The following is a 16,047-nucleotide window of genomic DNA, read 5'->3' on the forward strand; positions in this document are numbered from 1 at the left end:
ATATTATGAAGTAGCATAATTTCAGTAAAAAATAAAGAAGGATTATTTTTTCTGATTAAGACATTCATATTGTGAGATTTCATCTCAGGTGTGGAAAGATTGCAACATCCTGTATGTTATGAAATACTTATTGAAGTCGTCAGTTGGTGTAAAGGGACATTGGCGAGGCATTTATAGTTTCATTCACCATTATCTTTACTGCTCAGAAGTTACAAAATAACTTCTTTTTTCCATTGAACAAAATTTGTGTTACTTTGTTTTTATCAGACCTTATTATGCCACCTTAATTTTAGACATAAATTCAGCTAACTGTGCAGCCTTTATTGCTGACCTCTCTGCTCTGGAAAACTTATCAATAAGCATGGAAAAATCTGAGGGAAAAGACATTCATAAAATAGATATTTAGGTGGCTTACAGAGTGTGGAATATCTAAAGATTGCAAAATAGTCTGAAGCTGTCTTTCAGAATATTGAAAATTATTTAAAGTGAATTGATGGTCTTAGAAAAATAGGTATATGTTTAGGTATCTACTATTAGAATGACAAACAAAACTGTGTTAAGCAACTTTTAAGCTTAAGTATGGGTCTGAGCCACGCAAAAATCAAGATATTAACTTGGGATTATATCTATGTTAGCTCCTAGTTATTTTGCTTTCTTAGATACCAAAATGCCGACAACCTAAATGTCAGTTGGGAGCGAACTTTGTTGGTTATAATATATTAACCGCAGTTATTATATATGTGTATATATTTTATATATGTATTGCTGTCACATTGAAATGTCTATGCAGATCCTCTGCATCAAGCTGAGGTGAGAGTTCTAGGCACCTGCAGAGACAAAAAGCTTGGGCTGTGTTTAGGGGAAAGGAGGAGCAAGGAGAAGGGAAGAGGGAAGGCTTGAAATCAAGCTTGAGAGAAACTGGAGTATATGCAAACGCTGTATTTTGGCACTAGAGTTGAAGTTAAATTTTTTGAAGAGTCGTAGATCGTGTTTGAAATCCAAATACTAAATCTGGAGCTGAGTAGGAAGTAACATTTTTCATTTTGCAGGAAGTTGGATTGTTTTCTTATTTCTTCTCTTCCAAAAATGAAGGGGGGAGGAGGGGAGGTGGAAGCTAGCTGCATAATAAACTGGTACTTTGGAAGTACAGTCTGTTTGGATCTCACGAAAAGCTTCATTTTCTTTGTCAAGCATTTTATTCTGATTTTTGGCGGTTTTGTCTTATGAATCATTATAAGACATTAAAATGAAATATAAGACATTAAGGTATTTTGAAAGGGCCACAGGACTCTCTTCAGTTTAAGCTGATTTGTGGGGTTTTGTTGGTTTTTTTTTGTCTTGTTTTGGTTTTGTTTTTTTAATATACACTGATTCATTTCAGTGAGTTACTGTTTCCCACTCTGCTTGAAAACAGTCAGTTTTAGTTACATAACTTGAGTGCAGGTACTTACAGCTGTTAAAGACAGCCGTGGTAAAGTAAACATTGATATTTTAGATTTCATTTTTCAAGTATATTTTCTCTCAGTTTCTAAGCTAAAGGAGACTCTTTTTTGTTGTCGAGCATTTTTGTTATTTCCTAAAGTGAGTATTTATGTGTCTGTGTGTGTTCATTTTCCTTTAGAAAGGAAAACAGACCATGATAGGAGATGGGATATTTTTTAATTTCTGAGTGTGAGATAAGTCATTACAAAAATGTGTATTGGTGTTAGTCAGAAGGGCTGGTGATTATTCTGAAGCTGAGATGATTCAATCTGATAAAGGTAAAAAGGGGTTTTGCCTTTCTGATTTGACTCTGGCATAGAACAGAAGTGCTCTCAAAAGTATTACAGCAAGGAAGAGATTACTTTGTCAGAGAAGATGTGAATATGTTGAATTTTTTACCTAGTTGCATAGTCTGGCACGGATGGGAAAGGTTATAAGGTAGAAGACAAAACACTGATTTTTAAAGCAGGGAGCAGAGGAGTAAATCTAAAATCAGTTCAAGGTGTGGGGAAACTGGGACATAGTATGGTTTTTTCCGTGTACTCTGCAAATATGCTACCATCTTAAAAACCAAATCTAGAGAAGAAAGAGGATGCCAATTCAGTGTTCTGATCAATGGCAGTGCAGACATTGTGAAGGGAAATATGTAAACATAGTGTTTACATATATATCACTGTTTAAATTAGCATGGGTAAAGAAACTTCTAATTTGAAAGCTTCCTGTCACTTTCATATGCTGATCTGTTTTTTCCTTTCTTGTTTAATATGTTGTCAAATTGAGAAGGCAGTGCAGTCCTATTTAATAGTTAATCAATGATTTATTTGCAAAGTTACTTTTAAGTAAAAGGATTTACTTCTCTTTGAAGTTAGAACATCTTTTCTTATTCCTTTGCAGTCTTCCCTTAACACTTCAAGTGCTATATGACCATCTGTGACTTTTTTTCTGTTTTTAATATAGCTCATCCAGTTGATTTTGAGTCACCTTACAGTACCAGACCTGTGTAGACTAGCGCAAACTTGTAAGCTGCTATATCAACATTGCTGTGATCCTCTACAGTACATTCATCTCAGTTTACAACCTTACTGGGCAAGGATTAATGACACATCTCTGGAATACCTACAGTCTCGCTGCACTCTCATCCAGTGGCTGAATTTATCTTGGACTGGAAACAGGGGAGCCATCTCTGTTTCTGGATTTAGCAGGTCAGTGCTAAATGTACAGAAGTATTTTGACAAGCTCTGTTTGCAGAGCTGCTGCACAGTAGTTTCACTAAGTATTTGGAACCTTTTTAAAAGACAAGAAATGTCTTTGATTTACTATAGAGGGTGTGATTGTTATAATGTAGAAAAAAAAACCCAGCTAAAACAGTAAGAGATACTAGATATAGCAGCGGAAGTCCGTTTCAATATGTAGAGTCTGCGTGTGCCAAACTGCCTGTGACTGAAAGGCTTCTTCAGGGGGAGCAGTGTTTTGCTTTCTCCTGGGCTTCTAAAAGACTCCACTAGAACCAAGCTGTCAAAAGTCTGTCTCACGAAGAAAATGTTTGCGGTTGTTCTTTGTACAAATGAGTCATCAGTAGGACTGTATTAGAATGGCTGCAGTAATAAACTGATTACAGTGCATGCTTACAAGGTATGGGCCCTAAGTAATCACTGGAGTGCAATGTAAATGCAAATATTTTCATAAAAATGATTTAAAACATTAGCCCTGTTGGGAAACAGGGGGTTTGCATGTGCATCTTCCACTGAGCTGAAAATACGACTGTGCTGTAGGTCATTAAAATAGCAAATTCACAGGGATTCTTCTCTGTATAACAGCCATGTTCTCTGCTTTCTTAACATATCATTTCTTGCTTCTTTGCTCGTTTGCATTAGTTAAACAGCATCTATCAATGCGTTTCATTTAAGCAAAAATTGCTGCTTCAACTAAGAGGTAATCAGCAATGGCAGGTGAAAGCAGAACTTGACTGATAAGAAACAGAAATGTTTAATATATCTAAAAAAAATTGTCTGAACTCTCATTTGCTTTCTGAATGAAAAGGTTAAATCAAGTATTCGAACATTTTCTTTCCTTTGGTGCCTGGGTGCCTCTCCTGGGGAAGTAAAATAATTTGAAGAAATACTTTGTCAAGATGAGAATGTTGCTCCTTTTTTCCTGACCTTCCAGTATAATCCAGGAGCCCTATGCTCTTTTGTGCTTGCTGGTAGAAAAAGGAGATAAACATCAGCTAGTTGTTGAATGGGGTACAAACGTTTCTTCTAAATTTGGATTTCATATTGGGTACATTAGGCAGAGGATAAATATGCAAGCTTTAATTGAGAATTGAACTCTGAAATTATGAAGTGCTTGCTTTCTGATGCTTAGCTATTAAATCTGTCATTTGAAAACTTAAAAGTATGTGCATCTTTCATGATTTTTTTTTGAACATGCAGTACTGCTAAGAATTTTTGTAGTCTTGAAAGAAATTAATGTCTAAATTCAGAGAATTACAAACTTTGCAGTTCTGGCATTTCTGACTTCCACTTAGTTGAAAATGGCTTTATTGCTAATGACTTTTTTTTTTTACTTCAGTGCTGAACTAATAGCAGCTGTATAGTCAGCATTTCTAAAATAATAAATATTCATTGTTTGACTATTAATAATCTGTGAATAAGCATGGTCAATTTATATTCATTATAACAGGTGATATTTATTTGTAACAAGGGGGAAAGTGTTCTTGGACATTGATACAATTGTGAAGTTATCTGTATTTCTAGGAAAAAGTATTTCTTGGAAGAGATACATGCAGTCTGGGAATGGGAGATGCAGTTCAATCGTAAATTTTTGAAACAAAGTTGTAAGGTAAATAATTTTCAGGTGTGACTTCTGCTCAGAATTTTCACTTCTGAATCAAAAATTCTCCACTGTAACTAGGTCTTGTTTTGAAAGTTTTCTTTTACCTAATACAGAAATAGTTTTGCAACTCAGTTCTGTACAAGTGTCTTTTCTAGTAAAATTTCCAAACACAAATTTTCCTTTTGACATTCTTCATCAGCATGTTTGTCAGATTTGCTGGCCTCCAGGAAAGGAAAATTTGCTGCTCATTTGCTATGGAAGTATCTATTAATAAAGGAGACTTACTAGAACAACACTTACTTTTCAAAAGCATTAATGTAATTTTCTTCAAAAAAAGTAGCTTCCTGGTAAGAGATACTGTTCCTCAAAGGAGCAATCTGTCAAGTAATGTTTTAGTTCTGTTGCCCTGGCTGTCATTACGATACCACCACCACGACGTGCATGTTGCAGCATCCGGGACACGTAGTCATGAACTCCCACAGTTTTTCCTTTTGAACTTCTAGATGTTCCTCACTCAGCCTAACTTTTGGGAGATATTATGCAAAACAGAGTTTCCAAAGAACTTTGTTTTTTCTAGGAATTCTGTTTCACACTTAAATTTTCTTTCCAGTTTATTCTTCAGAATATGAGTATTGCAGAGGAGGTTCTCCCAGTTGGCTGGGGAGAGTGCGTTGCTGCTCTTATCAGTTACCTGCTGATGTTAACTGTTACTAAAAACTTAATCAGATTTTCAGACTGTAATTGTTCTTCGCAGAAATTAAATACTTACATATTTCTGTATGTCTCTATACATAACAGTAGAAGACATGTATCACTACATTTATTAGTGTAAAATCTTCTCTTGCTGCCTACTGCATGAACATTTCTGAATCAGTTTGTTGGCTTCTCTTTATCCTGCTCTCTTTGGCTCCCTCTCTGGTGTTGGTATTCTCTTATTTCTTTCTGCAAAGGAAATTTTAAAATAAGGCGATAAGGTGTGCCTATAGAGTACCAAGCTGCATCTTTTATTTTGGATTTAATTGGTGAAAAAGTCTTCTTGTAACTTGAGATTGAGTTGAAACGAGCCTAAATTGCTTGTTCCAGTACTTCAGGTTTATAAATTTTGTGGTAAGTTGCTGCATAAGCGACGAGGAATGGCTGTCAAGCCAACTACTTGGAGGTGTAGAGAATTCTGCTTAGAAGTAGTAACAATTTGAAGGACTCTGTTATGCTGTTTTTAGAAGGCCAACCTACATTTGTCAATTCAGGGAGAAAAAACATTATTTGCTAAATGAAATTTGTAAATAACTTCACAAACACTACAAATTGCTGCGGTATAGAAGTGGCAAAATGCTAAAACTGAAATACCTTATCCTCATAGATAACAGTATTTCACTTCTACAGGGCCTGTTTTTTATTTTGTTTTCTTTATTTTTGCACTTTTCTCAGCATTTGGTGTTACAGTTGGCACTGTCAAATTCAAAACTGGTAGAGTTAGTTTCATTGGTACAACTATACAACTTAGGTTATGATTTTTGCAAGCCAGGGCACCTTTAAATGCTATTCTTGCTCAAATTTTATTTTGGCAAATATCTTTCAAAAATGTTTTTATCTGTGGTTTCTTATGACAGTCTTAAAAGAAGTAGCTTGTGTAAATTTGTGTGTTGCTTTAAAAGGTTCATACAGACATGATGGTAAGAAATAATTGAAAATATATGTTTTCTTGCAAAAATGTATTAAAGTAGAAAATTTTTTAAAAGAGTAATTTTAAGAAATGTGACTGAAGCAAATACTGTATTATCATGAGAAGATGAAATGCTTCGGGCATATGAACATCCCGAGGCAAAGCTGAAGGTATTTTAACTTATTGATAACGTCTACTCCTTAGGGCTAAAAATGACTATCATAAATTTTTCATTTCAGCATATAATAGAAATTAACTAAACTTTATCGTTTAGATTGAACTAAAAGTATACGGAAAAGTGAAAGACAAATGAAATGAGCATCTGAGCAGTCTGAAGTGTCTGGAATGCAAAGTGACAGGGAATAAGCAAAGATTTCACAGCAAGCATTACATAAGCAGTGCTGCATTTCTCTTGGCGTTAGAGGTACGGTGAATTTCTTCACGCCAGGGGAATATCAGCGTGGGAGGGTAAGACCTAGGTAGGAAAAGTGAGGCAAGTTGATTGGAGGTATACTAAATACCGAGAAGCTGAATAAATGCTCTGAGGTTTAAACAGCTCAAGGACGATGACAGTTTAAAAGCAGAGTTCTGCATGGAGATTTCTTTGTGTCACTGATAATGTCATTAGCTTGTTTAAACTCTTTTGCTTTAACTGTCTGAGGTATTAGGATTTTTATTTACTTCTAACATTTTATACTGTGAAAATGAATTAATAGTGTTTTATTTTCAGGTTAGTGATGCAGTGTTTGCATGTCAAGCGCATCCAGGAATATTTCTTTGACAATTTTGTTGTTGTTAACGTTTGAAGGCTTTAGTTGCTGTTTAATAGAGGTGTATTTTGACAGTGTTTAACTTGATGAGGCTTTGCTACGAATCAAACTAGCAGGAAGGTCATAGAAATTACTGAAACATACATCAAATAGTCACAGAAAGTTCGAGTAATGTGTGACTTTACAGGTATTCTCAATTTAAAAATCACGTCTGTCTCTTGCTTTAATTTCCACATTTTTTTAATAATACCTAGGGTTGCTGTAATCGAGATTAAGTAATAATGTTTGTTTTGCATGTTTCTACTGAAATAGTTTAATCTGTGTTAAGAAAAGCACAAGATTGGGGACTTAATATTCTCCTTACTTGAATGCAATGTTTTAAGGTTTGCTGACCAAAAAAAAGTGTAATATATGCTAGAGGAGAAAATAACATTGTAACAATTAGAATAGCTTAAAGGAAGGGAAGGTGGCTTCATTTTAAAAACAAAATTATTTTACTCAGTCTCACTCTCAAGCATGCATACTCGCATGCAGCAAGGCGACTGAGACGTGTGTCCAAAGCAATTTGTCTAGCGTGTAGTCTCACCATCCTGTGCCATCTCTGTCCTTCATCTCCTAATCTGCGTGTCCTGAGAAACTGCACATATATATGTTCAAGGATCTTGATGACCTGCTAATCTGACTTCCACCAACACACACCGCTCTACCAGCCCTTGCATTGCCATTTGTTCTTTCTCATGCTTCTACGCCTGTATGTACCCATTTGTTCTCCAGTCATACCAATCTTAACACTTTTATTACAATTATCTGTACTAGATGCTGCTGCTGTTGTGTAACACAGCAGTCCTGAAAGGAAAAGCATCACTGTGAATGTAAAAATATCTGAACATGACTTTAAGAAGTATATTAAAATGTAATTCCACAAGTCATTGGATTAAATGCAAGACTGTAACTGCAACACAGGTTGAGATTATGAAGTGCTCTGCTGAGTTTGTGCGAGTAATCATATAGATAGAACTACAGTAATAAAGAGAAGACCTCAAGATCTTAGTAGTGAAATGAGGAAGAATAAAATCCAAGTGGTTTTTTGACAGTATTCTTGTCTGGTGGCAGGCTCCAAAAAGCATGAGACCTGAGTAGCTGGAGGGGGTGTGTAGCTGGCTTGAAGCAAACTGAAATGGGTGTTTTCATGAAATACTGGTTCTAGGAGGGAGATACCAAGGAAGGCTAGGCAAATGGGGCAATGTTATATCTGTGAAGTAATGGAGGTAACATCCCTGATCTGGATGCTAGCATAAGGCCAACACTACAAGGGAAAGTGCTAAAGGAAAAAAAAAATCTATCCAATCCTATGTTGTTCCTAAGTGGAAGTTGTTTCCCCCCCCACCCCGCCTTGAACACCAAATGCAGTGGTTTATATGTCAAGAACTAAAAAATTAGTACCTAAGATTTTCGTTGAAAATAGATTTGGTAAAATCAGCATGATTGAAACCTGTTGGGATAATTGTACTAAAGGAACATAAAACTAGGTAGCTATTTGTGTTTAGGAAGGATGAGTAGATGAGAGAGAACTGAACTGTGATCCCTGCTTGTTGTAGAGTTTTCAGTAACTTTGAACCATGGGATATCGAGTAAGTGGGGATCATTATGCTAACAGTGAAGTGTAGGTTTTGGATCCAGTGCAGTTCCATTAGAAACCATTGGATCAAATGTGATGTGTTCAGTTCCCTCATAAGCATATGTCTAAAGGTATTTTGCGAATTTTGTTTGGGAGGTCTTATGGAGCCAGTTCTGACATGAAGGGTGCTATCTCTTGTATCTTGATATTTTAATTTTGGATCTTCTTTGGCTCATGGGATATGCTTATGATACAGACATGAACTACAACATTGGAAGTTGTTAACAGACTAAGTGGCCCCGTGATCATGACGGGTTTAACATCAGCATCAGCAAATAGTGTCCTAACTGCTAGTAGATATTTGATGTTTCAGAAGGATTTCACTAGGACTAACCTAATTCCCAAAAGCTGAAGCTGAAGGTGGGGAAAATGAACAGCAGCTCTTGAGAGCAGGCAGAAGGTGATAGAAAGTGAGATGTTTGTTTTTTAATTAAAAAAAAAAAGCTAAGAAACCCCTAAACCGAACCAAAACACCACCCCCCCCCCCACAAAAACCCAAACCAAACAAAAACCAACCATGCCCCCCCCCCAAAACACACCCCCTAAAAAAAAACCCAACCAAAAAAACCCCTGAAATACTGCAGTCCAGAACAAGGATAAATTTAGACGGAAAGGCCCAATCCAATGTCTAGCAAAATAAATGTACATGTTCACATTATTCTAGGTTTAGTCAGTCATATTTCATAACAAACATGAAGGGATGAAGGGAAATTACTTCAGAAATTGTGTGTATAAAATATTGATGATAAAAGCAAAACTGAAGGGATGGATGACTGTGCAGAAAGGAGGAGAGACTAAGAAGAGGAACCAGTCAATCCTCAGTGATTAAAGGAGAGGTATGTGAAGATATGTTGATTTGGGTAGAAGGTGCTTTTTGGGGGGTTGTTTGTTTTCAAATGAGCTAAGTCAGAGCCAGACTTTCAGTGTCTGTTAAGTCTCAGAAGTATGAAGGCCATGCCACATTCGTTCTGAAAGCATGAGAACCCATGTTGTACCGTGCTGTACGGCTTTGGAGATCCATGTAGAAAGACGTTAGCAAAAACCTCTGTACTGAGCAGCCTGTTAAGTGCAAACACAGATTGGGGTGTCTTGATCATTCAGAGAACTCTGCAGTTCTGCCTAATGTTCCCTGTCCTGTGCTGGTTGGTGACTTCCTCAGATTCCTCCTCCTGTTTCTGTTCATCTTTTTACTTCATGCCTGTGAGCTCGTTCTTGTACCCTGCTGCATGTCCCATATCCCCCTTGCCTTTCTATTTAATGTCTCGTAAGTAACCTTTTCCAAAAAGGTACCAAAGCCATGAAGTGCAATGCTCGTTGCTATTGCTGTGTTCGCTCTGCCTGTGTGTTTCAAGTGTAATGAATGTAAATAAAATGTTATGAGGGTAGTTAAGTCCTCACGCTGGTGAGCCTGGAGTTCTTCTCCAAGTCTAGGGGGTTAACTGAGTGTTTCCCTGACTTGGTAATGTTAACTTTTAAGTCTTAGAAGGAGAAAAACATTGATCTGTACCAACATTTGTAACAGCCAAACCCTGTTAAATTATATGGCAGTTAACCTAACATCCATTATTGTAATGGAGTAATTCATAAAATATTTATCCGTTAGCAAATTAAAATCTAGAGGTATAATAAGTGACGATTGACAAGGTTTTATGGAAAATACCACCATTCAAACAAACCTGATAATTTGTTGATGAAAGAAGCTGTGTGAATGTATTGTTAAACCACTCATTAAATAGAGGAATTGGCTAATTGGTAATCAGTAACGAATCCATATGGCTCGACTCTGATTTCCAGGGGATTTCCATCCTGTGTTTCTCCATGGCAGTGTTGAACTCTGTTGCAAGTCTAAAATAGCATTTTAATGTTTAAATACCTGATGTTAATTGTTGTGAATTGTCATGTCGTTTCAGCTCTGACACTCGCATAAGAAGGCTTACCAGTCTAGGTGAATTCACTGTATCCAGCACAAAAACAGCAAATAAGTCCTTGGTGTTTGATTAAACTCAGATTTTACAAGCTAAAATATATTCTAGAGGGAGACCACAGAGTTAGACAAAAATAGTGGAAGAGTAGATTTGAAGGCCATACTTGGCAGAACCCCTGTGGCTCTGGGGCTTATGTCTGCCCTTTCATGTCTCAGACGCTCTCTTTGTTTCTGTTTGCATAGGCTCATAGAAATGTTGGATGTTAGGGACCTCTGAAGGTCGTCTACTCCAAGCTCCCACTTGAAGTGCCAGTGTCCCCAACGCTAGATCAGGTCAGTCAAGGTTTCAGGTGACTCTTGGAAATCTCTAGGGATGGAGATGCCAACCTGGAATCTCCTTTCCCCTCTGTGTTGTGTAGGATCTGCATAATGAAACTAAGGCTGCGTAACGTGCAAGATGAAAGGAATAAAGAAAGGTGATGATGAAGGGCAAGTATGACTTGAGCGATGAAAAAATAAGGAAAGGAGAAGGTTTGAAAACTTGGATCTTGAAAGATGGACTTCAAGTCCCGTGCTACTGTTAGTGTCATTGAGGAATGCCTCCCTGAATGTGTCTGCTTATAAGACCAGCAGCTATATTGTCCTAAGTTTCAGCAGGAGCAAATTCTTGGGAAGGTTAATACCTGTTTAGTTGTAGCAATGGGAGTTTTTGTGCAAGCAGAAGCCTTGTGTCTCTCTGGCGTTTATTTCTATTGTATCAGTTAAACCCAAGAAGTAATACTAACTAACTGCAGTGAAAGTGTCAGAACCTAAAGCTGCTTTGTCTGTTTGAAGGTTTTTGTAGACTAGAACTGGTAATAGAGCAGATCAGAATATTTATTATGAGAAACTAATTCATGCTCTCTCACAAGTAGCTCCATTATTGTAGGAAGTAACAAGAGGAACTCATTGCAGCCCATAGGTTAGGAACTTAAGTTTTTTCTACTGGAGAAACTATTAAAATAAAGTATAACAAAATCACAACAAACATGGCGGGGGAGGGGTTCCTATTAAATATCAAACTTACAAGCCTAGTGATTTATTTACAGTTTGAATGTTATCTTTGCAACAAAAAGGGATATAAGCTTATGTGTTTTAACTAAAGCTTGGATTAGGTAAAATAGAGTTTGAATTTCTGACACAAGATCTCTGACAGAAGGTGTAATTTATGCAGAGACCATCAAAGTTTCTAAATTTTGGATGTTTTGTCTTCTGGTATCTTCAATTTTTATAATTCCAATGAAAGTCATATGAAATATTCCTTAGCAATCTCTGTGTTCTAGAACAGCTACAAAGTGTTGATTTTGACTTACTTGTTAATGAAAGAGATGTTTTTGTGAAAATCTTAAAATACTTCTGAGTAGTTCATCCATTTAAAACTATTTGTTTAACATCATCTTGAATATGAAATTATTGGTGGAAACTTGCAGGCCATTGTCAAAATTGGCTTTGGGGACTGTTTAAAACCATTTCAAACATTATCTGTGTTGTACTTTGCTCTATTGTCTCAGAGTAAATGGCAAGAACGAAGCGTGTTCCAACTTTCTAAACTGAAACAGAGTTTTCAAGACTGATGTTAATTTAATAAAAACCCCTCTCTATACTGTTCACCCCCAAGGATTTTTGTAATTAATTTTCAAGGTAGAATTGTTTTTTAAGACTGCTTTAGTGACATTAGCCTCCTTATGCCATGTACAGCATTATATAGCCTTCTGTGTTTCTTAAAATGTAGTCAAATATCTCTTTGTACAGAACATTGTATAATATCTAGGTTATATACAGTATCAAGTCAGTGTTGATGAAACAGCCTTGATTCTCAGACTACCTCTGTTTTTTTAATACTGCTCTCTAACTCAACACCTAATTGGTTTGGTCTCTTCTGGATTTGTACAGATTTGATTCAGAAGTAACTTCTTCAGAGTGGTTATGATTAATTTACTTTAACCTAATCATGTTTTCTATTAGTTAACTGAGCTGACATAAGAGCTGTGGTCTGTAGGCTTTTCATTGTTGAAAGGAATTATTTCCTGGTTTACATGCATAAGGTTTTGACAGTATTCAGACTCCCACCTGAAAGTATGTTTATTTTTCACTTAAAATGTGTTTTTTGCAGGTTCTTGAAAGTTTGTGGCTCTGAACTAGTACGTCTAGAGTTGTCTTGTGGCCATTTCCTCAATGAAACATGCTTGGAGGTCATTACTGAAATGTGTCCAAATCTTCAGGAATTAAATCTCTCATCATGTGATAAAATACCACCTCAGGCTTTCAACCACATAGCCAAAGTGGGCAGCCTAAAACGTCTCATTCTCTACCGAACAAAAGTGGAGGTAGGAACAAGTATTTTTAACCTTTGCAATAAATACTTTCAATCCTGATAAAGTTGTAATTTTTTTTTCCATTAATGAAAAAGTGAATTAGAATTTTGCATGTAAATTCAAAGGTAAACTCAGAAAATTCAAAGATAGTTTCAAAAGCCATGGGATATTTTTATTTTCTAAATAGCTTGTGGATTTAACAAAAATAAATAAAAAGCCTCCATGTTTTTACTTGCATGGAAAATTGGTGACTTTTCACCAGCTGTTTTAAGCAATGTAGTGAAACTACAAATGTGAAATCTTTTCTCTTGTTTTGAAGTGTACTCCAGTCAGACTGTATTTGGCAATATAATTGGGAAATTATCATGTTTAGTAACTTACTGTAATTCTCAACATTCTTTCCTTTAGAATGCCTTGCTAATTACTAGATTCCTACTGTCTTTGTATAGTAGTAGTATGTGAGACATGGAACACAAATTTTTTAAAATACTTTTCATTTACAGTGTAAAAATTACTCCTTTATACAGTTACTCAACTGCCTAAATCAGGGTTGTTATTGTTTGCTGCAACACATTTCCTATCTAAGATGGAATGGTTTTACATGCTACAGGTTTCTCCACTGTTGTAGTTTACTACATTTTAAAAATGCTGTATCCTAGTAAATTCAGCAGTTTGAATCAGAACCAATTCCATTCCTTCTCACTAGCTACATTACTTACGTATTGCACCTGTACTACTCTGGTTTACATGGAAGCTCTCATACTTGTGCTTCTCTTGTTGCAAACACTACTGCTTAGTAGGCCTCCAAAATGGTGGAGGGGAAACATGTCTCTGCAGTTTTTTCTAGCTTTTAGCTCCAGGTGAACTTTTAAGAAGAATTTTCTTGTGTGTTACTTCTGCTTATGCTTTTGATACACAGAAGTGAGGTTGTGACACTGGATTGTGTGGGGTTGTTAAGCTGTAGTGTAATAGAAGAACTGAAGCTGGAACAGTAGGTTCTGTTTAGTAGATGTCCAAGGGTCGTCTGAAGTTACAGTACCTCACTTCATTTATAAGCAGTTCACACCTAACACACATGCTACAAAGTTAGTTGCATCTTGTTGTCCTTTTTTTTTGTAAATCACATGTACGTTTGTGTCCAAGCTAGCTACCTGTAATTGTGATTTCATAATGCAAGGTAGTCAGATTAAAGGGTAGGCTACCTGGAATGATGGGCATTTGCTGTGGGGTATGCAGGCAGTCACCATGAAGCCAGTGCCCCTCAGTAACTTGTTACTTTATGGTGGTTGCTCTGTGTATTGAAGCAATTATTATTTTCTACAAACTAAAAAATAAAATAAATTGGTGAGCCCTGCTTTTAAGTGCCTTTTGTACAGAGCTGAATCAGTGGCTTGGGTGTATCTGTTCTGTTTCTAGATCACTAGTCTTTCTGTAAATCTTGGAGAAATCTCCTAACCTCATTTTGACTGTGGGCTCTAATTCACAAGGCTTTTTCAGATCCAAGAAAGATCATTGTATCAGAGGTAAAGATTGTATAATTTAATTTTTTTCTACTGTTGATTGATCATAATCTTCTTGATTCTACTCAGGTAACTTCTAAAATTTGAGACTTCATGCTTGTAATAGTGCAGCAGCTGAGGTATACTCTGAAAATGATTGGTAACTGTCACTTCTCAGCTATCATTTTGCTGAACAGAGCTTGAAATTAGATTGAATGTAGATGGTAAAGATTTCCTGACTTTGAAGCCCTTATGTTGTGAAGATTCATTTCCACTTTTCATGTGTATGGACATGCATCTGCTTGTAGCTGATAAGAACATTGATTCGTAATCAAGCTTCTGTTTTATACATAAGTATAAACAAAAGACACTGTTCCTAACAAACCATGGAAGAGAAATTTCTAGAAATTTAAATAGGTAAATTGGTGAGGATGCTTTTCTGTTATTTGTAAATATGAAACCACTTAACATATACGTTGTGCCTCACAGGTGGAAAAGTAAAAGGGAAAGAATGAAAAGGTAGCGTAGGATTTGAATTATAAGATTAGAGTTACAAAAGTCACAGATTTGTAGAAATAACATTACCTTTCTCAACATTAGCTTCTCTTAATGCAAATCTTTGGTTTTCTATACAAAATAGGCTGCCATTCCTTCTGTATTCTTCAGCTGGTACAGATACGCTAGGTAGTAACTGGTATCTAGATGCAAAAAGGGCAGGATGGATTGATCAAGCATGCTCTGAAGTGATTTAGACTTCTCTGAAACTTGTCAATTAACTGTAATACAGTAGTGTTCTTGATTTTTGTGAAATTTCTGCTACTACTGCATCTTCATTGTTGGAGTTTCTAAGGAGCAAACAATGGAACAATGCTAATGTTTAATCAAGAGCTTGATGTTGTATTGTTGCCAACTGGACCTGCTCAGAGAAAACAATCTGAGGCTGTGAATCTACTAAGGAAAACTGCTGACTGATAACAAGTATGTGATTATTAAGAGAAAGAAAGAAGGTGAGAAGAACAGAGCTGATGTGTGTGTTATGGTCCTCTGTGAAAGTTCTGTCTCAAAATCCAAAAAAAAGAAACCAAAAGAAAAATTCGTTCATTCCATTTAGCCCATCATCTTCCTAAATGAATCAGTGGTTTGCTTTTTTTTCTTAAAAATAAACCAAAGAACAAACAAAATAAAGCACCAAGTCTCTTGATCTAAATTTTTTTCTCACATCATATTCTAGAATGGCAAATGTACAGGTCCTACCCTAATTATCAGTGTGTTGTCATTTTTTGTGGCAGAAGGATGGCATCCCTGTTCATCCTGTGTTAACCACCTTGATGTAAAGATGGGGTAATGTGTTTCTGATATTATTGGAGATTTTGAGGTAGTTGCCAAAATGTGAAGAGGGAATGAATATGCAGAGAACAAATCCGTAAAGTTGACCAAAATGAGTTCTCCAATGGAATATCATAATATTCTTTTTGTACTGCACAATTAGAGGCAGTCTTTGGAATTGAAGCATAGTAAAATTAGATCAAATTAGGAGGGAGACTGCCTTTTATGCTTGTAAACAGGCTGATTAATTTATTGTTACGACTGACCAAGGTAAACACTTAGGTTGATTTAAGTGAAGTGAACATATTTTTTAAAAGGGGCAATGCTAAAGAGAGCAAGAAAAGCAAAATAGGACTTAATGCTGTAATTGACTTTTAAAGGAGGGCCCTTCTCTGCATGTTGTTTGTGATGCCAATGAAAAAGGGGTCATTTTCCTACTCCACAGTTGTCAGTCTCTGTTGAAAATGCAGTGTTGTGTTAGGGCACATCTGGGTAGATAGCACAACTTGCTCTTTT

The 16,047-nt window shown here is 36.2% G+C and overlaps 1 protein-coding gene across 8 annotated transcripts in view; it reads left to right on the plus strand.

Annotated features, from left to right (window-relative positions):
* The window catches only part of FBXL4 (F-box and leucine rich repeat protein 4), a 70,874-nt gene that overhangs the window by 22,600 nt on the left and 32,227 nt on the right, over positions 1-16,047 (plus strand). For all 8 annotated transcript variants that reach the window (XM_041128806.1, XM_041128808.1, XM_041128797.1 and 5 more), the window contains 2 exons: positions 2,440-2,684; positions 12,505-12,718. In XM_041128806.1, the coding sequence (XP_040984740.1) occupies positions 2,440-2,684; positions 12,505-12,718 (459 nt within the window). The remainder of the gene's footprint in view (positions 1-2,439; positions 2,685-12,504; positions 12,719-16,047) is intronic.

This window comes from Aquila chrysaetos, chromosome 2, assembly GCF_900496995.4.
Source record: "Aquila chrysaetos chrysaetos chromosome 2, bAquChr1.4, whole genome shotgun sequence".
Lineage (NCBI taxonomy): Eukaryota > Metazoa > Chordata > Aves > Accipitriformes > Accipitridae > Aquila > Aquila chrysaetos.